This window comes from Cyprinus carpio, chromosome B7 (assembly GCF_018340385.1).
Source record: "Cyprinus carpio isolate SPL01 chromosome B7, ASM1834038v1, whole genome shotgun sequence".
NCBI lineage: Eukaryota > Metazoa > Chordata > Actinopteri > Cypriniformes > Cyprinidae > Cyprinus > Cyprinus carpio.
The window spans coordinates 29,798,039-29,820,375 of record NC_056603.1 but is presented as its reverse complement, the minus strand read 5'-3'; the positions used below and the strand labels follow the sequence as shown (position 1 = coordinate 29,820,375).

The 22,337-nt window shown below is 40.4% G+C and overlaps 1 protein-coding gene across 2 annotated transcripts; it reads right to left on the bottom strand.

The window, feature by feature from the left end:
- Nucleotides 1–1,290: 1,290 nt before the first annotated feature.
- On the bottom strand, nt 1,291–20,960 carry LOC109093374 (insulin receptor substrate 2-B-like). Of its 2 annotated transcripts, none has more exons than XM_042728302.1 (2): nt 17,193–20,959; nt 1,291–3,541 (listed from the first exon to the last, which is right to left on the bottom strand). In XM_042728302.1, the coding sequence occupies exons 1-2, from the start codon at nt 20,653–20,655 to the stop codon at nt 3,537–3,539; spliced, it is 3,468 nt and encodes a 1,155-aa protein (XP_042584236.1). In that variant the 5' UTR covers nt 20,656–20,959; the 3' UTR covers nt 1,291–3,536. The 2 variants fall into 2 exon arrangements, with proteins under 2 accessions (XP_042584236.1, XP_042584235.1); XM_042728301.1 differs by lacking the exon at nt 1,291–3,541 and adding an exon at nt 6,904–7,008 and having other exon boundaries at nt 17,193–20,960.
- Between the last annotated feature and the right edge of the window lie 1,377 nt (nt 20,961–22,337).

The following is a 22,337-nucleotide window of genomic DNA, read 5'->3' as shown; positions in this document are numbered from 1 at the left end:
TTAAATACTGAAAATCCAATTAAGGGCATCATTATAGAGGAACAACAACAGTTCATGACATGGTCACTGTGTGTAGAAGGACAGTATCACTCCCTAGATATTATTATACATGTGAGTAGATTTCTGTAGTGGTTGGAGGCCCTAAGGAGATAAAAGTTTCCTGGTTTAAGTGTCTTACTACATGCTCATGGGCAAATAAGCTCTGAGATTCGGGGAAAGAAGTCGACCCCCCTGAAAAGTTCACTTGCAATGGTGTTATCCGCTTTGATTTCCCCAAGCTACTTACTGGCACTGTTTACTGGCATGAGCGTGCTGGGGGAGGGTGGGGGGTTAGGGGTGTTATGGTGTGCACACAGTGATGCATACATGTCTTTTTTTTATCAGATGTAGATTGAAGTCCACGAAGTTAAACAGAAGTTCAGAAAATGTTGAAAAACTTGCAAATCTTCATGCAACAGTTACCAATTTCACAATGGACTTCTATCTTTTAATAGACAGTGTCCTTCGGTTTATTTGTCAGTTTTTATGTCTGATCAGTTCCTACAACTGACCAGGTTTTGTTTTTAATATACATAGTTTCTCTGCATTTGTAAATTTCATTCTGCCTGCTGGAAATATCACAATATCAAATGTTGTGATTCAGAGAAAATTATACAGAAGTCTGTTGAACAGAGTTGGCAATGCCAAAAAAAAAAGCATGAATTCTTTGGTGTTTATTGTATATGCCATGCTATTCAACGTGTTCTTCCATTATTTAATATCAGTGTTTGTGGTCTCTATCAGGGCTTCTCAACCACTGGAGGGCCTCAGCAAGCTTCCAAGGGGGCCACAGGATGGCTATATATCTACACATTACCAGTCAGGTTTTTGAACAGTGAGAAGCCTGAATTTATTTGATCCAAACAGCAAAAGTAGTTACATTGTGAAATATTTTTACAACGTAAAATACCTGCTTTCTATTTGAATATATTTTAAGATGTAATTTATTCCTGTGATCAAAGCTAAATTTTCAGCATATGCAATAGCAGAGGAATATAGGAGAGCCTTCAAATATTGTGTTGGACAAAAGAGGGCCTTTGAGGGCCTCGAGTCTCTGCTAGTAATCGTGCCAAATATGTCCATGTCATGTTTACACTGAAGCCGTAGTGAGAAAGAAGGGTCACTGGATGTTACTGCCCTGAATCTGTTTTCTGAAGCAAACATCAAAGTTCAACAACTGTTGACATAAGCAAGACATTAGTCTGCTCTCATTCATTCACAGATACATAACAAATACAACTGACACTGAAACATGTTACAGGAACTTTTTTATTGCAATAGCTCTATTGAAAGCAAAAAAAAAAAAAAAAAAGAAAAAAAAGATAAATACAAACACTAAGCAATGCTCAAATGATTTGCTTGTCAATCAACTGTAGGAAAAAAAAAAACAAAGCATCAGTACACATGGACACAACCATAAAAAGTTTTTCCTTTTTAGATTTCCTCTCAGACTTCATCTGAAGACCTGACCTCCACACCTGAACTCTGCTTCATGTCAAGCTCAGACTTCAAAAACAATAGCGAACCGAACAAAAGTGTACCAAAACGTACAAAACCTGGCAAGAGGATGCACAAACTTCCCATCTTTTTGATTCCGAAATGATGCCATGTAAAAGAATTGCCTTTCAAAAAACATTCCAAAAGAAAAAAAAAAATAAAATCATCTGAGCTATTAAAAAAGGGGTAATAAAAACATATTAATGCTGTACCACTGCACATCTGTACTCTATGTAATCACTTGAATCAAGTTCAATTCAATGAAAATCATGGCAAAAAGCAGTCAGCTTGATCATATACATTAGCAAAAAGCTGATATCAAATACATTTATGTGGAGTTCAACAATTTGGCTGATTTAAAGCTTTTATGCATGACAGAATTTGTGTAATTCTCAGAGGTCAGTCTCACAGCTACAAATACTATGTTAATATTCGCCAAAAAAATATTCTGTACCCTTTTTTTATATCACATTGAGGCAATCTGGGCCTTAGATACAGTTTTGGACATTGGGTAAACCCTTTTCACAAAACCACAGCTGGGCTGTAATGGCCAATCTGTGCTAGTTAAGACTTGCTTTGGTAATTCCACGAGGAATGGATCCTTTTCCCAGACAACAGAGTTCACTTTCGTACCATTGACAGCATAACAATGAAGACTGTACAATACAGTATTTTTGCATTTATTTCCTGTCACAACGTTTCACATTTGATTTTGTCCGTTAAAACAATACGCAGTAAAAGGGAAATCTAAAAATAAAATAAAAATGAAGGCTGTTTATGTAACTGCATACTGAGTTGTGTGCATATTACTCTTTTGGGGGGAAAACAAAAATACTACAGAACAAATGCAGAAAACAGTTATGGACATGAAAAAAACAGCCCGATCGAAGCAGGACATACCACAATACTGAGAGACGAGCAGCTGATTGGTAATACTAAAATATTAAATAGAATTAATTAAAAATCTTAATGAAATGTTGTGACTTTTTGTTGTTGTTGATTGAAGGATAGCCTTCGAACAGCATGCATAATGATTTATACAGACAGAACTGGGCTTTTGTACCTTCGTATTGTGCTGTTTGTTCCCACTAAGTTGCAGAAGGGCTCCAAAAAGAGTTTATTTATTGTGGGTACCAAAACGTAACCGGAGATCTAATTTAGATTTATTTAGATGACATAAATCACCAACTCTGTGCTCATCTTAGTGGCATTTTAGCAACTGCAGCAGATTTTATCTGGGGAGTCCCAGAATAGACCCTTCCTCTTTTCCTGCGCCCCCACTCCTTCCACTCTCTCTCTCTACAGCTCTCTTGGCAAAGTGAAGGAGATGCTGGTCAAAAATTAGTATGGGAAGAGATACGAAAAGCCTATGTTTGGGCTGCGCCACATGCCAAGAAGGCACCACGAGAAACACCTGGGGCCCTGCACGGGGTAAAGCAGACTGAAACATCATGACTAGCCTGACACTCACAGATACTGTAGAACAGTGTTGATAGTACAAAGGTCTAAAATTGAAGATGTGCGTGGAACATTAAGTGAGGACCTAACAGAGACAGACATTCGTAAAAAAAGACACTACTGCTACAGTCAGATCCTATCTGCAGTCTGCACCGTACCAATATATGCTCTCTCTGTTAAGCAAACAGTAAACATAAACACTAAAATCTGTAATTGCACCTGAAATCTTTCTGGGAAATAAATACAATTTGTACATACGCGTGATGCTTGTAAACAGCATGCACCTGCCCAAACCAGACTTTTGGATTATGGTGTCTTCATAAGATGAACCTCCCTTTTTATGCAGCGAATAAAATCACAATAAAGCACTGAACTCATACAAGACAGAACGCATGGCTCCGCTCTGGAGACAGCACATGAACAAATAAAAACAACCATAAGAGTCCATTAAAACAAAAAGGATCCTTTTGTTGTGCCACAGGGGTGTGTGCTAGGACTCTCATATTTTCCGGCATCTCTGCAGGCGCTTCATGGGACAGTCCTTAGTCTGTAATGAGAAAAAGAGAGAGGGAGGATTAACTCAATTGAAGGTAAGATACCATCACTCCCATTCAATTCATCTTAGCTCTCCGTGTTTAATGATGGTGCCATTTAAAGAAGGTATAAATGTTAGCTCATCCAAAAATGAAAATTGAGAAAATCACACGTTCATGTCATTGTATCCAAACCCATAAGACATTTGCTCATTTTGGAAACACAATTGAAGATATTATTAATAAAACCTGAGAGATTTGAAAGTCCATTTCAGCAATGAGGTTTATTCTTGCACAACACAGTAGTATGTTTTAAGTTCCCATTTACCATATTTGATGTGTTCTTTGTTTGTGCACTGATCAGTGATTATATGTGAATACAAGCATATTTGGATTTCTTTCATGAAGTTCTGCTATAATGGACTTCTAATGGAAGGGCAGAAAATGCATAGATTTAATTAAAAATGTCTTCCTTTAGTGTTCAAAGATGGAATAAAGTGTTATAGGTTTGTTTGTGAGTAAATTATGACAAAATTCTGTTTAAAAGGAATTTGGCAGGACCATCCTATCATGATGATATATGACTATCTTGACTTTCCTCGACCCAGTGTTTCCTTGTCCTGCCTGTCCCGTCTAAGGATAACATCACGTGCCCTTCACCTGCACTGACCCTCTCTATCCCCTTAAAGCTCTGCCGGGCAGTGGGGCTGTACGGTGGCCTGCTTTGACCCTGGTGCACAGAAGCAGTGCCTTTGATAAAGGGCTTTGTCTGACCTAACAATGGGGGTGGGGGCACAATGCCGCCGCTTTCAGAGCTCTCCGCACAGCGGCGTCTGGAGCGGCAGGAATGCTGCTAGTTTATTGTTCAACTGAAGGGCAGGTCCGATGGGGTACCAAAGGTCCCAGAGTTCCTCCCGGCCTTGGTGCCATCATTACCTCAGTGACAACCACACCCTCAGTTCACCAGGAGAGGTGCCATTATCAACCCCATGTACTGAAGTCAATATGGGTGTCATCTTCAAGTTTGGCTTAAGACAGAAAGAGAAATCCAAATCAAGGCAACCAGTTTCAGAAGTTTAACAATTTCCAGTTTATGTTGGCCTGATGTTACAATCTAACCACCTTCACAGAATCCAATATCTGATGCAGGCCAGGGGACAACAAAAAGTCATTTTGTCTGCTGGCCAGTTCTGGTTTTTTACTTGGCCTGGCCACGAAAGAATGCTAAACATTAAAAATATCAATGTATTCTAATACTTGCTAATATACTGTTTAAAAGCTTGGGGGGGGGGTTGGGGTGTAAGATTTTTAATGTTTTGAATCAAATCTCACACCCATCAAGGTTGTATTTATTAAATTACAGTAGAAACAGTAAAATTGTGCAATATTATTACAGTATAAAATAACAGTTTTATATTATAATATATTTAAAAAAATAAAATATGTATTTTTATAATATATGTCATTTATTCCTGTGATGCAAAGCTGAATTTTCAGCATCATTACTCCAGTCTTCACGGTCACATGATCTTTCAGAAATTATTCTAATTTGATGATTTGGTCCTTAAGAAATATTTCTCTATCATTAAAGCATAAAATAGTGCTGCTTTTTTGGGGAAAACATAATGCATTTTTTTCAGGATTCTTTTATGAACATCTCAGTGTATTATATTATTATTAGTAGTAGCAGTATTAAATGTTAAGTCCTTACAAAATGATCTGTTTGTGGTTTTCAAACATTCTTACTGGTACTTTCAAGACTAACAACTATGTTAGAAAGCTAGATAGACCGAGTGAGGAAAGCAGTACTCAAAGATAAAAAAAATAAATAAAAATTAAAACAGGAAGCTGACAAGTAGTTAGCCCTATTACTGTGCGCATACTAGCAAACAAAGATTTTTAGAAGGTTTTTTTTTCGTATGAGCACATCTAGTTTTAGTCAGTAGCTGGGTTTCCATCACCCTGCTTTTATGTGCATTTTGAAGTATAGCAGAATCAAGGGATGGAAATGCTGAGTTTTGAATAAAAATGCCTTAATTTGCAAAAAAGTTATGCTCGCTTGAGGTGGTTTTTGACTTGTGCAAAAAAGGGTTAATGCGAATAATGGGAGTCGGAAATGCATTTTGCAGATAAATGCCTCCAAGCGCATCAAAGTTGTCATATGACTTTGCACTATGTGACGGCAAATCCTGACTAACCAGTGGACCGATCTTGTTCCACAGGATCTGAATTGTTGTTATATGGTCATTCGGAAATACCTGAGCAAAGTCTGTTTAATTGGCTCCCAGAACTGTTAAACGACTGCGTTCCCAAACAGCCGCATCCACCTCCGACAGCAATAACCACATTCATTGTGTTTTGTCTGCTTGTTCTGAGGTGCAAGTAATTTATTATATAGGAAAATTATTATATTCAGTAGCTTCTGTTACTTTTCTTAGTGATGTATAGTGCCAGGATTTTTTCAGGAAGTGACGATTTTGTTCTCTTTTTGTTGACTCGTTGGATTTATTTTTTGCTTGTTTGTAAATGTTTTTTGTTATATTATGTTTTTTTGTTATTTTTGAATCATGGAAACTGGATGGAAACCCGGCTAGTGATGTGTTATATATTAACCACCTTCATGGAATCAAAGAGATCCGATCCAGCCATCCTCTGCTCTAAAAAGTGAACGGCAGCACAAGACCATCTGCGTCCCTGCATGGACACCAAACTCCATGTGCGTCACCACATACACGGCTCACACACATCATAAGCATATCATAGTGCCATGCCACAGCAGGCCACTGCTATAAATGGGACAATGACCAAACAACTGCTGCCTCGCTTTCATTCCCAGCCTATTTTAGGAGCTGTTCTGCCAGCCTACGACAGTGGGATTGCCCCTGACCCCGCGGGAGACTCTTCTTTCACTAGTAGATGAACTTACGAAGGGTGAAACTAGCTCGTACAGAGGTCATTTGTCCAGCACAACGGTGTTGGCACAGGAAGCTCATTTGTGTCATTAAGATCACCTTTGGTGCAGCAGGGTGCTCAGTTTCATCATGACGAAAGGAGAATCCAGAAAGACGACAATTTGCTCATCAAGCGAGGGCCAGGGATGCTAAATAAGGTCGCATAAGGCTACAGCAAATGTTGCATTTTAAACATTTAAAAAGGCATCTAGAATAAGACTCCCAACTACTTCTGTATTGTCCGCTTACTATCTTTTACTGTTGTGTTTATTTGTGTCTCTTTCTCTTCATCTTTCTAACCTATCCTCTCTTTCACCACATGATCCAGGTGGAGCATCTCATCATTACCAAGTGATTCTACAGAACTTCAGAAGAAAGGTTAAAAGGTATACAATAAGACAATGTTAAAGTACAAGAGATATATAATTACAATAAAATAATTTCTGCAGTAATTGTGGTTGGTTGTAATTGTGGTCATGTTTGTCAGGACCGCCACTGGGTGTAGTCTTCACCAAATCAGCACTGTCTCTCTGGACAAAACAAACAGGAAATCTATTAGACATTGACACTGATAACTAAGGTGGGGTGGGGGGGGACAATTTCCATTTAATCAGTCAACAGTTTTTAAAATAAATATTGCATGTTTAAAAAGATTTCCTTCATGTGACAAGGCAGAACAAAATTTACAAAATGAATCAAATCTAAACAGTTAGAAATGTCTTTGAAGTATAATTAAGACTCTTTCAGCAAAGACGCATTAAATTGACAGTAAAGATGTTCACACAGTTACAAAAAAATCTATTTCAAATACTGTTCTTTTGAACTTTCTATTCATCAAAGAATTGAGGAAAAACTGCATCAGGGTTATCTCAGCACTACAAAATTTGGGGAACTTCAACAACATTTCATATTTCTCTGCAACTTTCATAGTAGGAATATGGAATAGTTATATCTTAGTGTTTCCATTACCATAAAGTACCATGTTACTTTTAAATTATGGGAGGCACTTCTGGTTTCAGGAAGTTCTGATCAAAAAGACTGCAACAAATCATTTCAAATCATAAGATTGTGCTACAAATAATCCTTATCCGTCATTTCGACATACATTTTCATTCATTTTCAATTTTCAGAAGTCAGGAGAATAACGTTACATTTGGAATATTACTATGACATGATAAAACAACAATATTTACAGCGGTGGCCAAAATGATTAGAACACTATTTTCACCAGCTAAAAATGGTTTTAAGTTTTTGATGTAGTGTGTCAATAGGAAATATCAGTTAACATTTCCAAACATTAATTTTTGCCATTAATTGTAATAATCTGCCGCTTTCAGAGCTCTCCGCACAGCGGTGTCTGGAGCGGCAGGAATGCTGCTAGTTTATTGTTCAACTGAAGGGCAGGTCCGATGGGGTACCAAATGTCCCAGAGTTCCTCCCGGCCTTGGTGCCATCATTACCTCAGTGACAACCACACCCTTAAAAAATTTCCCACCCTCACAAAAGATCCAAGTCCAGTTTGGGTTGGTCAGGTGTTATATATTAACAGCCTTGCAGGAATCAAAGAGATCAGCCAGCTGTCTCCTCAAACCGTCCTAAAAAGCGAATGGTATCTGCATCCCTGCGCAGGTGCGAAGCTCCGTAACACCGCTCACACATTATAAGCATGTCATAGTGCAATGCTACAAGACTGGCACCATAGGAGGAACAACAACCAAACCACTGCTCCCTTTAGCCTATTTTTGGAGCTGTTCTGCTAGCCTATGAGACAGTAGGATTGCCCCTGACCCCCTGGGAGTCTCTTCTTTCACTAGTAGAGGAACCCAAGTAACGGCAGACGTCAATCATCCAGTAAGACTGCACTGGCACAGAGAGCTGATTCATGTGATCAAGAAGAACTTCCCCTTGATAACAGTGACCCACAAACACCAATCATGGCAATCCTGGATGTGCTAAATACACACAGAACACACACACACACACTCTCTCTCTACATCACCTTCTGTGGAAAGGAAAGTTCTCTAAACGAAAACTGCTGACCTGTTGCAAGGAGCTCTGTTTCACCATGACGACTGGCCACATAATTCATGATACCAGAGAACAATAGGTGGGACTTAAGCTTGTCTGAGCCACCTATGCCAGGAAACAGTCATAAAATATGAGACAAGGGGATAAATTACCTGTAAGCTGCAAGGATGGCTTCATCTTTGCCTTGAGTAACTCTTTATGTAATGTGTTAACTATATTATTACTGCACAATATGCACAATAAATGTACAATATCATTCAAAAGTTTTGGGGTCTGTAATTTTTAAAAAATATTTTTATTTGCTCACCGAGCCTGCATTAATTTGATTAAAAAAAACAGCAACATTGAGAAATATTAATTTGAAGTGTTTTCGACTTGAATATATTTTAAATTGTGATTTACTCCTGTGATGCAAAGCTGAATGTTCAGCAGCCATTATTCCAGTCTTCAGTCTAACATGATCATTTTTTTAAGTAGTGAAAGGTAGTGTAAAAACTATTGCTAATTACACAAGGAAATGTTTTCCTTAATATTATTACAATTATTTTGCATTGTTTTCTTGGTTAAACCATGAATCCCTTTTAAGTTACCAAATAAGTTTCAAGTTCAGCTTGTATTTTGCTACACTGATGCTGGATGGAGCCATTCACTGACTAAAGCTGAATCTGTGTGAAACGAGTGTGAGAGTGAGAAAGAAACAGAGACAGGACAGATAACACCACGGGGGTTTATGATGTAGTTGCTAGGCAGGCTCTGATTTGCCTTTGATGTAAACAGAACACACAGGATATTACTACACAATAAACACTGGTCGAGTAACTCACAAATACAATAATTAAACAAGATGAGATGTGTGTGCACATACGTGCGTAAGACTCCATGTTCTGGACCAAAACATCCCCGTCATATACCTAATTTGGGTCCATATGTTTTTCAAAAAGCCCATGTTATAGCTTGCGTAGTACTCGACAGAACACCTCAATCTGCTAAAAGCCATCACACACTCATGTGCTGCAATCCACCGCTGCCTTCTTATTTACCTGAACACATAAAAAGCATTGGGAAATCGTTTAAAAGGTCAACATGTGAGGCTTAGATGTGTTTATGCATGTCTTTGTGTGTAGTTAAAGGAAACTGTCGTGGATCTACTAATCACTGTGCACACAAACATGGGGTGAAGGTCTCTCTAGGGAGGGGAAACTTGTTTGCTTGTGTATAGGGTCAAAGTTTCAGTCTCTCTCATCGTAGATCAGTAACTCAGTATACCAGTAAACTAGTGAGGGTTGAACTCTAAAGGCTGATACAGACTCAACAACGATCACTGACAAACACTAATGCCCCACAGGAATACATCACCTCAGAATGTAATCACAATGATTGTGCATTACTTTGCATATAAATCAGCATCTTATGTAATCATCCCCTAAAAACTACATCTGATAATGGTCAGGTGAACCCCAAACCAGCCTAATTCTACAGGACCTCAAGACCTAACAAGTGTCTAGATATTCACATGACTCGCTAATACATTTTAAATGTATTTAAACCAAAAGAAAAAAAAGAGTCTATATCATTCAAAAGTTTGGGGTTGGTAACATTTTGAAAGTTTTTGAAAGCAGCCTCTTATGCTCACCAAGGCTGCATTTATTTGACCAAAATACAACAAACATTATTATTGTGGAATACTATTACAGTAACATTTTTCTATATTAACATATTTTGAAATGTCATTTATTCCTTTGATGCAAAGCTGAATTTTCAGCAGCCATTACTTTAATCTTCAGGGTCACATGATGCTCCAGAAAACATTCTCAAATACAGATTTGGTGTTTAAGTAACATTTATCTTAAAAAAAATTGAAATTGAGTCTTTAATGATCTTACAAAAAATATTTAATACATTAATATTATTACTGTCTCTTCTGATCATTGTAATGCATCCCTGATGAATAAAAAGTATTAAATTCTAATAAAATCTAATTTTTTCAAGGGGAAAAAACTGACCAAAAACTAATTTAAGTAGTACTTTCCTTTCGTTTTTTGTAAATCATTTACAGCTATATTTCAGTAAGTCATTTGCATACTTTCTAAAAACAAATGGAAATACAGAAGTTTGCTAGTAAAATCCATTCTGAGACTGATCCTCAGATTTAGGCCCTAAAATCTACAGCGTCAAAGAGAGAATAGTCAATTTTGCACTTGATACAAAAGTAAAAGTACTTTTCTCTCGTGATTCTGACATGAAAGAGACATGAGTGTGTGCGTGTTTGAACAGAATTTAACACAGGAAAAGGCTCCCATTACCTGCAGTCCTCATTTCCTGCAATAAGAGCAATACAGTTTAGCACATGTCATGGTCGTAAATAAGGTGTGCTCTCAAAATAACGCTGTAAATATAGGCATGTGATGTACAGAAGAGCATGACGCCTCTTGAGCAGGACTTTAGCACAGGACAGCTCATCTGAAACATTTACATAAATCTACACTTTATACACACATGAAATAAAAACTCTTTAGACATCCTCATTCATCAAAACTTTGTACACAAAGAAACATATAGAGCTTCTGAATAAAATTATGTTCACTCTGATATAATAAAAGATAAAACAAAGCTTTATGACTTCACATGACCAGCAGAACATTATTCTCTAGATAAGAGGATTCCTGGGTAACTCCACTACATAAACTAATTGGGGTCACCTGCTAACAGCACATTTTGATAATAAAATACTGAATGTACCTGTAATTAAGCTCTATAGCAAAGCAAGCATGTTTTTTTTTTAATATGGAGTATAAAAATCTACTACTAAATCTAAATGCTACATCATTTAAATGTGATTCATTCAGCTCACTGCAGCAATACATAATGTCTTTCTAGTAAACACTACAATATAATCGCTAAAGTTAGTGTTGAAACTATTATTCTTCTCATCTAATCTATCAGACATGAAGACACATTAGGTGATGGGACAGATGTTAGGGCAGTGGCAAGCCAGCAGCTATAAAAAAAATAAATAAATAAAAATAAAAATTAACACCAACTACAAAGTATTATGGGATTTCCATGTTTTCAGACACAGAATTATGGCATTCACTCTGGAGTATCATATAAATAACACCCATAACATAATAGAATTCCAACATTCCATGATATTAACATCTAATATCCTCACTGTAACATGGTACCATCACAGAACATTTCTGTACATAGTAGCATAGTATCAGACAAAACTACAGATATGCTTAAACTATTTGATATGCAGCAGAGACCAAAATAACCATTTCAAACATTTCTCTGCTCATGTGGACAATCTGTGACAATTCTAGGCTACCATGGATGTTTACCTCGTGATGTGTGATAGTCCCAGAGTGAGCTCTGAAAAGCGCTATGTGATGTGATTAAAACGCATTCCTGTGTAGTTATGCACTCGCTAATTTACATTCCAACACCACAAAGAGCGAGCATACCCCATATTCAGACAGGCCCGTGCACCAGCGTAGCCAAAACATTGCCTTATTAACATCCCAGTGTCACACACAGTTGACCTGCTCACAACATCAGAATTACATATATTTAGACTAAATTGTGCCTTTTTACTTGCGCTAACTTCAACCAAATATCTTCCTTCTAAAACCTCTCCTGCAATGACGTCTCCGTAAACCTGCAAAAAGCACATACCACTCACTTGACACTCCTTTTGCTGTTTGCCCAGTAAAGAGCTGTCACAGTATACAGGTGTGATTTCTCACGATGCCTATTTCAGAGATAATTGTCAGGTGGTATGGACATTTATAACAAACCACTTGTAAAAAGCTTTATAATAAATCACCAGTTATAACAATGGTGGCTAAGGTACTTGATTTGGTCAGAGGCTGACTAAGCAGGATGTAGCTGCTTGTGCTGTTGATGGTTGAGTATTCATCAACACTAGTTGAGTGCCCTTACTTTATGAAAGAGATTCAGAAAGAGACACTAAAAGAGAGAGAAAGTCTGGAGTACTGAAGTACCATGGCCAGGGCTAATCAATATAAGCACTTCACTCACATTTGCAAGTAAAACTTCACATGCGAGCGTGTGAATTATTTGGGTGAATCGGTGCAAATGAAAAACTTGGCATATTCCCCTTAAAATATTGAAATGGGAAGTGGTACTGACAGCAGCGTCTTCGAACAGATTCAGTTTCAACTAGGCCTTCTTAACCTCAGTTTAGAGTACTGAACACAGTAGAGTACAATCAGGACTTTTCCTATGAAGAGGCAAAGGAGGCAATGCCTCCTCCAAAAAAAAAAACTGGATGAGAAAAAGTGGCACTATCCAACAGTAACACCAGCATTTAAAGCTACAGAGGGAAACCAGAGAGACTAAGAGGCAGGGAGTTTTGACAGTGCCCTTAATGCATGCCATGGGTTTGGTAGGGGTAATTAAGAATGAATGGGGAGAAGTCACATGAGAAGGGAATGACTTTTGCATTCTGATTGACCTATTTTGTTGTTCATGCAATAAAACCCTGTCTCTTATTTTTGTGCACGTTTCAAATCCACAAAATGATCTGAATGAATGGCTGAACAATGGTGTTAATGGGAAGGCTAATTAAACATACACAACTCACCCGCTTAGATTTCACTGCTTGGTTGTGTCATAATCAAACTTTAAATGACTGACTTGAATACATGTTCTGTACGTTTTAATTTAGCAACCTGCTTGGTAAAATTAAGAGTACATTGCAATATAAATATAAAAATACATAAAAACCATGAACTCTGTTTTGGATATATCGTTAATCTAAAAAGACAAAACAGAATTGTGTTAGTTGTTTTTTTTTTTTCAATAGTGCAAGTAATGTTTATTTATTTGTCAAATGTGTCAACTAAGTGTAACTGGAACATGAATTTACATTCAACTAAAAAAAAAAAACCTTAAGGACTTTGCTTCCTCATTTCAGAATACCACTGCATGCCAATGAATAAACAGTACTTTGGTACCGAATGATTACCACATTCACATAATTCTGTACTCAAAGCACTTCAAAGAATAACATGGCACTACTATTGTCCAATTAAGAAATAGCAAAAAAAGAGGTCAATAATCCTGAAATAACAGAAATTTGATAGCAAAAAAGAAACAGAGAGAGAGAGAGAGAGATTAAGAGAAAGACAACTGGCTGGACTGAGTCATAGCTTCTCCAGGTGGATGAACACAGCAGGCTTCAGAACAACATTTTTCAACACTGATGCATTTCCTGCAGCACTTGTCCTGCACTGCAAAATGCAGAGACTTTTAGCCCACATCAAAGAAACCAGTGGACGAGCCAACAGAACATGCACAAGCTTGAAACATGAAACTCTACATGTTTGATTCCAACACCAATAGAACAAACTGAGCTCTGCAGACCACTGTAGTCCTGAAGAATTCCATAAAAATAAAATATATATATATATATATATTGAGAGACTAATTTGACCTACATCCTGCTAAAGTTTCTTAATGTTTACAAGAATTTTCTGATTATAAGCATGGGAACTTTCGGGAATTTGTAAAATTATGCATAATACCTTCAATCCCATGCACAAATATAGGTCCAGTAATGTGTTTGTTGGACCACCTGACTAGTGGCACTTTTCCACTGCATGGTACGACTTGGCTCGGCACGGTTTGCGTTTCCACTGTGGTTTAGTATCGCTTTAGAGTGGGCGGGATTATTCACATCATTATAGTTGCGCCACCTCTACTGCCACGACTCCCAAAAAAACTTTTTCATTCTGCGTCGCCCCATCAAGCTCTCGCTGGATCCGCTCCTCTGCTATCACTGAGAGGAACGTCTGTACTTTTGCAACAGACAATGAAACTTTTTGGTTGTTAAAAAAAAAAGGTACGCTCATTCAAAACAGTTGTGTTCGATCCTTCGCTGGCTGTGCTGATTTAAATCTAGCGGTTCTTTTGTCTTTTTGTGTGTGTGTGTGTGTGTGTGTGTGTGTGTGTGTGTGTGTGTTAAGTGCAGTTCTGTTGTGTTTGTGTCACAGGTAGTGACGATTCTCTCTGGCCAATCCATGATCAGCAGAGTTTACACATCACGTTTTGGTAACAGTACGGTTCACTTGGAACCTCAACCAAAGTACCATGTACTGTACCCAGTGGAAACCCCCCCCAAAAGTGAATCGTACCGTGCCTTACCATGCAGTGGAAAAGTGCCATAACATTTATGCATCAATGCATACATACACAAACTTCTCGTCTAGGAACATTAAGCTTATTTAAGTTCATTAGATAAAAGTAGAAGCCTATATACTTAACAGAAAAAAAGGTGAAAAAGGTTATATAGCAAAATTAGAGAGAGAGAGAATCAAATAATACCAGAGGGAGAAGACAGTGTCAGATGCACTTGCTGATTTATGGACAGTTTGTATCTATGACTCAAAACCAACAAAGTAGGCAGGCAAATCCAGCCGATATCACAGCAATTGATATTAGTTATTATACTAAAACCCAATAGTTCAGTGACCATCCAGACCAGCATTTTGTATAGATACAGGTTAAAAAGTTTGGAATGATGCAGCTGATGTTACTAGTCTTGAGCAAACCTGCCTGGCATGTTCAGACAGAGTGAGTGTGCAGGCCACACAGAGATGATGAAGCTGAGGTTCATTTGAGAGATGATTCACTGACTTTTGGAAAGACAACATAAGCTGCCACTCTACAGTTACAAACACAGACACGTAGTGCATGTACACTACTGTGCAAAAGTCTTAGACAACCAGTATTTTCAACAACAAAAAATGGTTTTATTATGCTTATTTCTATTTGCTGCTGCAATGTGTCAGTAGGACATATTAGTTTACATTTCTAAACATTCATTTTGCCATTAATTGTAATACTCTAGTGAGATTGTTGTATGCACAAGGACAGACTAAATCCAGAAAAATATTAGCAACATCTCCATCGATGTTTTAATTAACCTACCTACAAAACTACCTTAAAAACTATGCAAATCGATAAATAAAATCAATTTATGACATTATTTTTGAAAGCATCCTCACTGTAAAGCATTTTTACACAAGTGCCTAAAACTTTTCGCAGTACTGTAGTTTTGCAGGTAGGTTTCTTGCAGCATCTTGGAGACGTTGCCACAGTTGTTCTAGATTTAGTCTCAGTTTGTTCTTGATCAGATCTCTGTGCGGAGCACTGGCTGTTGTTAGACTGCTTGTGCAAACAAAAATCTCACTGGATTTATTACAATTAATGGCAAAAGGAATGTTTGGTAATGTAAACTGATATTTCCTACTGACACACTACAGCAAAAGATAATACAGTAGTGCATATCACAAAAAAACTGTATAGAACAGGTATATCACACAACGTAAAAACTGAAAATGTATGATTTTACATGTTGAAAGTGTACTTGATTCAATGTAAAATAAACGTAAGAAAAACATAAGGGTTTACTATGTAAATAAACTATCTGCAGGTTGAACTTTCGTCTTAGTCTGAGCATTAGTCAACATTGATATCGAAGAGGGAGACCTGTTTGGCATTTGTGTGATGACCGTAATGGCACAGAAATTAACCTGCAGCTTTAATAAACTAGTGAAGACTACTGGAATAGTCGCCTACATGCAGTGCCCTCAAAAGCATGGCAGTGTATTGCAGATCCTTTAGCCAGTGACATATAATGCAAAATATTTTACAGTTAAACCCTGCAGTCTATATCTGTAGCTAGTTGGCGGCAATGCTGCCTGAAAATAAGTTTCCTGTGTATCATCACCTGAGTCATACATCTACAACAGTTCTGTTTGCCAAAGGAAAAGAAGGGTACGAGAGAAAGAGAGGGTGAGACAGACGCTAGAAAGTTATCACATGCTTTAAACCAACCTTTTCACTCTCTCTCACACACACACACATCCATCTCTGCTTCAACTATGATAAACAAATGAGTCATCTAGGGCTTGCTGAGAACACTGACTCACTAACGCTTCATTCTCTCACTCCCCCTGCAGAAACACACACTCAGCCAACAACACAGCAGCTCCTAAACAAAGTGGATATAAAAAAGAAAAACATTCAGGGCAAAAGAGTTAGAGAATTCAACAGGAAGGAGATGCCAAGAGGAGGAGGTCCGTTACAATAAAGATGTGTTTTGTACACACTTAAAGGGATAGTTCACCCAAAACTGTAAAATTCCGTCATCGTTTACTCATGTCGTGTCATTCCAAACATCCAAGAATTACTTTCTTCTAGCTACACAAAACAAGATATTTAAAAACGTTGCAACTGTTTCTGCCCATAGAATTAAAGTCAACTGTGTGCAAACCACTTTGGACTTACTGGATAGACAAAATAAATAAACATTGAGACATTTCATTTTATTGTAACTATATTTTACGTTACACAGAAGAAAGTCAGTCATAAAGGTTTGGAATGACAAGCGAGTAAATTTATAAAGCAGCTAATCTTTTTAACCAGTCTGTTTTAACTTTTATTTACAAAATAAAAATTACTCTTCTAGTACTGAAATACTGGAAACTGAGACCAAGGCTGACACACTCAAGAAAAGTGTCTTTTATATCAACATATTAAACATTTAAAACAAAAACACTAACCACCGGAAAGGAAAGTCTGATTAGAAAAAAGAGAGACATGATTTTAGGAGACATAACTATCAAGAAAAACAATCATTTTTAAGATTGCTCACCTTTAGATGCCGATGTCAGCCCCTCAGATTTCATTAAATCTATGCTGGCATAGGCACCATTCTCTGGGGGAGGAGCGCTGGAGGATGGCAAGGGAAGCGCATCATGACTGTTCCCAGGCCGGAGATCGTCTCTCAGCTCTAGTGCGATGTAGTTCAGGCCATTCTGGTGTTCCACAGGTAGAGTCCTCGCAGACCTCACAGAGGGGGAACTGTCTCTATCTGAGGAGTTTCCATGTGTTGCCTCACTGCAAGATGTCACGCCGTCAGTCCAAACACAGTCAAAGTTCTGACCCTTGCTGCGGCTCACCTGCTGAGCCCCACTATTGCCAGGCACGGTGCCATTAGCATCCAGGCCACTTCCACCTGACGCTCCTGATGATGTGACAAAGGTCTCCGAGCTGTGTCTCCGCCTGCCCTGGGGGTCAGCACGGACAACCTTGGGCTCAGTCGGGGGGCTGAAGGGGAAAAAGTGTTGCTCCAGAACACACAGGTGCTCAAGCATGGCTGTAGGGCTCTTGGACTCCTCCTCGGGCTCAAAAGACATTTCTGTGTAGTCGTCAGGCTTACCCACCGTGAGCCCACTGCAGTGGGAGGATGAGGAGGGCCAGATATATGAAGGAGGATTCCAGGGGGCCACCAGGGAGGGCCGTGGGGACCGACTCTTTGGTGGAAGACCATCTATCTCGACAGTCATGTAATCTTGTGGCAGCGGAGACTTGCCCTGCTCCCGGTTAATGCTTTGTGTTGAGGGGGAGCCGTCAGCAGACGACGAACAGGCAGAATTTGTGGGCCGATCCCCAAATTCAATATTAATGTATTCTCCAGGGCTGGAAGGACGCACTGGCACTTCTCCTGCTCGCAGAGAGCTGTGCAAACCTCGCCTTCCCAGGGGAAGGCGGTTCGGCCGAACGGCACGGCGGTCTGTGAAGCCATTATGTTGAGAGGACTCAGCAGGTGGGCACCTGCTACTACGATCTGGGGTGGCTGCGGGTGAAATGTAGACCGGTTTTGCTGGGGAACTCATTGGGACGTAATCGTCATGCTCAACCTGGTCTCTGGATGGAGCTTTGTATGAGCGAGGGAGGGAGAAATATGGACTGTAGGACTTGGGTACACCAGGAGTGTTCAAGGCATAATAATTCTCAGCAGAAACCTTTTGAGCATTAGCTGTGGAGCTTCTCTGAGACATATCCATGTATCCTGCATTCTCATGGCGGTCTGAGGCTCTTCGTCTCTCTGTTCGTCTGCTAATGTCAGGGCTGGATGGGACGGGAGAGTCAGTAGCCCCACTTCTACCTGGGAGCATCATCATATAGCCTTGAGAGTCCATGTGCTGGGGAACATGTAAAGCAGCGCTTGGGATTTGTGGAGAGGCGGAGAGGAGAATATTTGGTTGCATAGGCATGTAGTCTGCATCACTAGTGGAGGGCAGCACACCTGCCATCATGGGCATGTAGCCATCATCCTTAGGCGCGTCTGCACACCGCAGGCTAGGGGGCCGGTCTTGGCTGTGTTCAGAACTGGAGCTGTAGTCAGAGCAGAGGGAGGAGGAGGTAGAGACAGTCTGGACACTGCCACCCCAAGAGCTACTTTCAGCCACAGCCTCGTCCAGCGAGAAGGTGGTCTGGGTCATCTTCTGATAAACAGCAACTCCAGCAGCACTAGCGCCCCCAACCTGCCTGGAGAAGGAGGGAGTCCGCCTCCTTAAAGACCCCGATCGTGAATCTTCATCTGCACTCTCATCTTTGATGGCCTCAGCTGCACTCGTTCCAAACACGTCACGATTACAGCCCATAGCCATGTAGCCATTGAGGCAGTGCTCCTCACGGATCGGTGGTGTGTTTCCCAGGGAGTCAGGGGTGTTGCTGCGCACTCTGAAGTACCGGAAGTCTCCGGGGCTGGATCCGTACTCATCAGATGAGTTAAAACCTCCATCGCTCGGGGATCCACAAATGGACGCGCTGGAGGGGCGAGTGATAGTGTCTGACACAGAGCCATGGCCGCTGCTGCTGGACATGCTGATGGGACTGGTGGTGGAAGGAAAGTGTGACACTGGCAGCGAGGCAGAGCGGGCATGATAAGTGGAGCCTGGCGGGGCACGAATATAGCGGGCCCCTGCCCCACTGCTACTTTCCTGTCGGCTCAGGTTAGCGCGAGCTGTGTTGAGATGAATAAGGCTACCTGTCACAGAGCGAAAGGGCCGGTTCATTGTGCTTTCCCCCTCGCTGGAGGTGCGGAATCGGTAGCCGCTTGCTCCACTGCTCTTCCTGCTGGGTGGTGTGCCCACCACAGATTCGGTCCGAGACCGCCGTTGGAGCCCCGTCTGGCTGGGCGGGAGGTTGCCCAAGTGTCGCCGCGTGGTGATGAAACCCATAGGGTTGGTGCTAGAAGACTGGCTTTTGCTTCTGGGCCTGAACTCGGCAAACGCCTTCAGTGCCTTCATAGTCTCTAGTATGGTCTCGTGCATGTTCTGAGCCACCACAGAATCATCCACCTGCATCCAGACCTCTCCAGGTCCTATAGACGAAGACCGGCCAACCTCGATGAAGAAGAAGCTCTCTGAATGGCCACAGCGTCTGATGTTCATCAGCTGCAAGTTCACGCAAGGTGTCTCGGAGTTCAGCTTCACCAGGTGAATGCTCTTGGCGGACAGACAGAGCCTATACACGCCGGTTAGATTCTTAGTCTGGCCCAAGCCCTTCGGTTTAACATTTACCTGCCACACTTCCTTAAAGTCAGTTCCAGGGGTCACAGTACCGTATCCATCGTCAATCTCATCCGCGTCCAGGTGGCCTTTCTTGCCCTCACTCATGAGCTCACTGAGCGCCTGGTACCACTCCTCCTGCTCCTGCTCATTCTCAGCGACAATCGCAAAGTATTCATCCTTAGTATACAAAGCAATGAGATGCTTATTCTTGGAATCCGCCCTTTTATTCACAGTGAAACACTGGTAGAGATAGATCACTCTTTTGGGGGGAGAGGCGGCAGCTGAGGCGGCGGCGGTAGCGGCGCTCGAGCGCAGAGTGTTTCGAAATTTCTTCTCACTGTCATAGTACTCCAGCCTGCTCGGCCCCAGATGACTCGACGCCCGCAAGACGAAAAACCTCTTATGGCCGTGTTTCTGCTTTCTCAGATAGCCACACTTCCTAATGTCGTCTGACACGGTGTTCACAGCAGGGCAAGCTGAGGTAGTAGTGTGTGTGCTACTCGCTGCAGAGTCCTCGAGCGCCCGGTTAAGAGAGGACGCCGATGCTTTCCTCGCCGGCGATTCCAGGTGTTGCTGCTGCTGCTGCTGCTGTGGACGCCGTTCACTCGGTTGATGAAACGCAGCGGAAGGGGGTTCCCCGACAGAAGTGTCGCCGTTCGCCGCTGCAGCTGCAGGTTTAGTCCCGACAGCCCGCTGTTGCGTTTCCAGCATCAACATAGCGGCTTTGCCTTCTTGGTAGTTCTCGAAATTTGCCATCAGATAAAAGATTTAAGGTCACTTTACCTCAGGCTTTTAGACTGAGACCCCATGTTTGCTTGGAGGGGACCATGTCTCAGGCGGCGCACTTAAGTCTTTGCAGTGTTGAGCTTCTGTCGGCCGCCACATGAAAAGCAGGTATCCCAGCCAATGCTCCTCGAGCTCAATGCCAGCAACTGCAACATGACCACATTTACCCGATCTATTATCGGTAGATCCTCCTAGCGGGCTACCAATCTGCTGCTCGCGTCCTGTGTACACTACGGAGCGCAGCACAAACAACTCATGACTCGTGCGTCATTCGCCCGGGGGTGGGAGCAGGCACCCGATTGAACGAGACGTGTGATTGAAAGCTGCTGTGACCAATCACGATGGACCTTGTCGGGTCTACGTCAATATCACTGACCAATGGTTTCGCTCGGAGTTTCATTGAACTGGCAAGGTGACGTCTGATGATTGATAGGATTTTGTCCAATAAGATACTGTAAAGCAGTTTGCGTCATAGAGCTTCGAGCGTTCATTGGCTGTAGTGTTTGACTGAAGAGTCACCCGCCCAATCGCAGAAGTTTTCAAGGTTCTTTGCGATCTTGAGCGTGCCTTTTGGGATGCGTGTCGCTTGGAAGTGTTATGTGAACAGAAGGCGATTGTGCTTAATTACATTTGTTACATGTTTGCTAAACAAGTGAATGCGTCCTTTTTTCGCATTGATCCCATTATTATTGTAGGTTTCCCGGTAATTGATATTTTAACAAAAGTGGTCTGGATTTATAATGTACTAACTTGTTAGACACTACAGTAGCTAACTAACGCTGCTGCCATCGAGTTGGTGTTTTGTAAGTGTGTGTAGACATTTTTGTAGCTTATATATTGTAAACTTGCAGCTGGGCTCATAGTAACATCTTGCCTATCAAAAATCAGAAGCAGAGAGAAAGTCCCATAACTGAATATTAATCCCTAATCATCAAGATTTTGTGAAAATGACGTTGAATTTGTGATCTGTCTTTCAACTAGCCTTTATAAATTCAAATCTTTATTAAATGAAAAACATGGTCAAATTTTACTAACTGAAAAATGAAATAAAATGTTTTTAAAAATATATTTCTGCCTCATCATTTGAGCAAAATCCACATTGGATCGCAATCTGAAGTTATTACAAACACTCAGTGGTGATTAATAGTAACGTTTAAGTAAAAGTGATTTATTAATCTCAATAATTGCCATGTGTAGCTTGAAGCTAATTGTAGCAATTATTTCTCTGTTGTACCCGTATACGATTATATTCCATGATGTATTTCATCAAAAGAAATCATATAAGTTCATAGGAAAATGTTTAATTCTCTAAAAAGATTTTATACAATTTATATCAGGATCAGAGGGATGTGGGTGGACACAGCTTCAGTGTTCAAGGGGCCGGTTGCATAAACTGTTTAGACAAGTCTTAAAAAGTAATCATCTAATTATTTTTTTTTTCTTAAAGACTGGTCATAACTTTTTTAATTCAGTTATGAAAAGGTAGATTGGTCTTATTTGTATTGGACAAGTAAGACTGATTACCCCTTGGCAACTGCTAGTTGGTCAAACTAGTTCTTAAGACACAGTCTTAACATAGTGGCTAAGTTTATGCAACTGGCCCCAGATCATCTTTTCTCCTGACAAAATCAATGTAATGTCAATATTTCCAT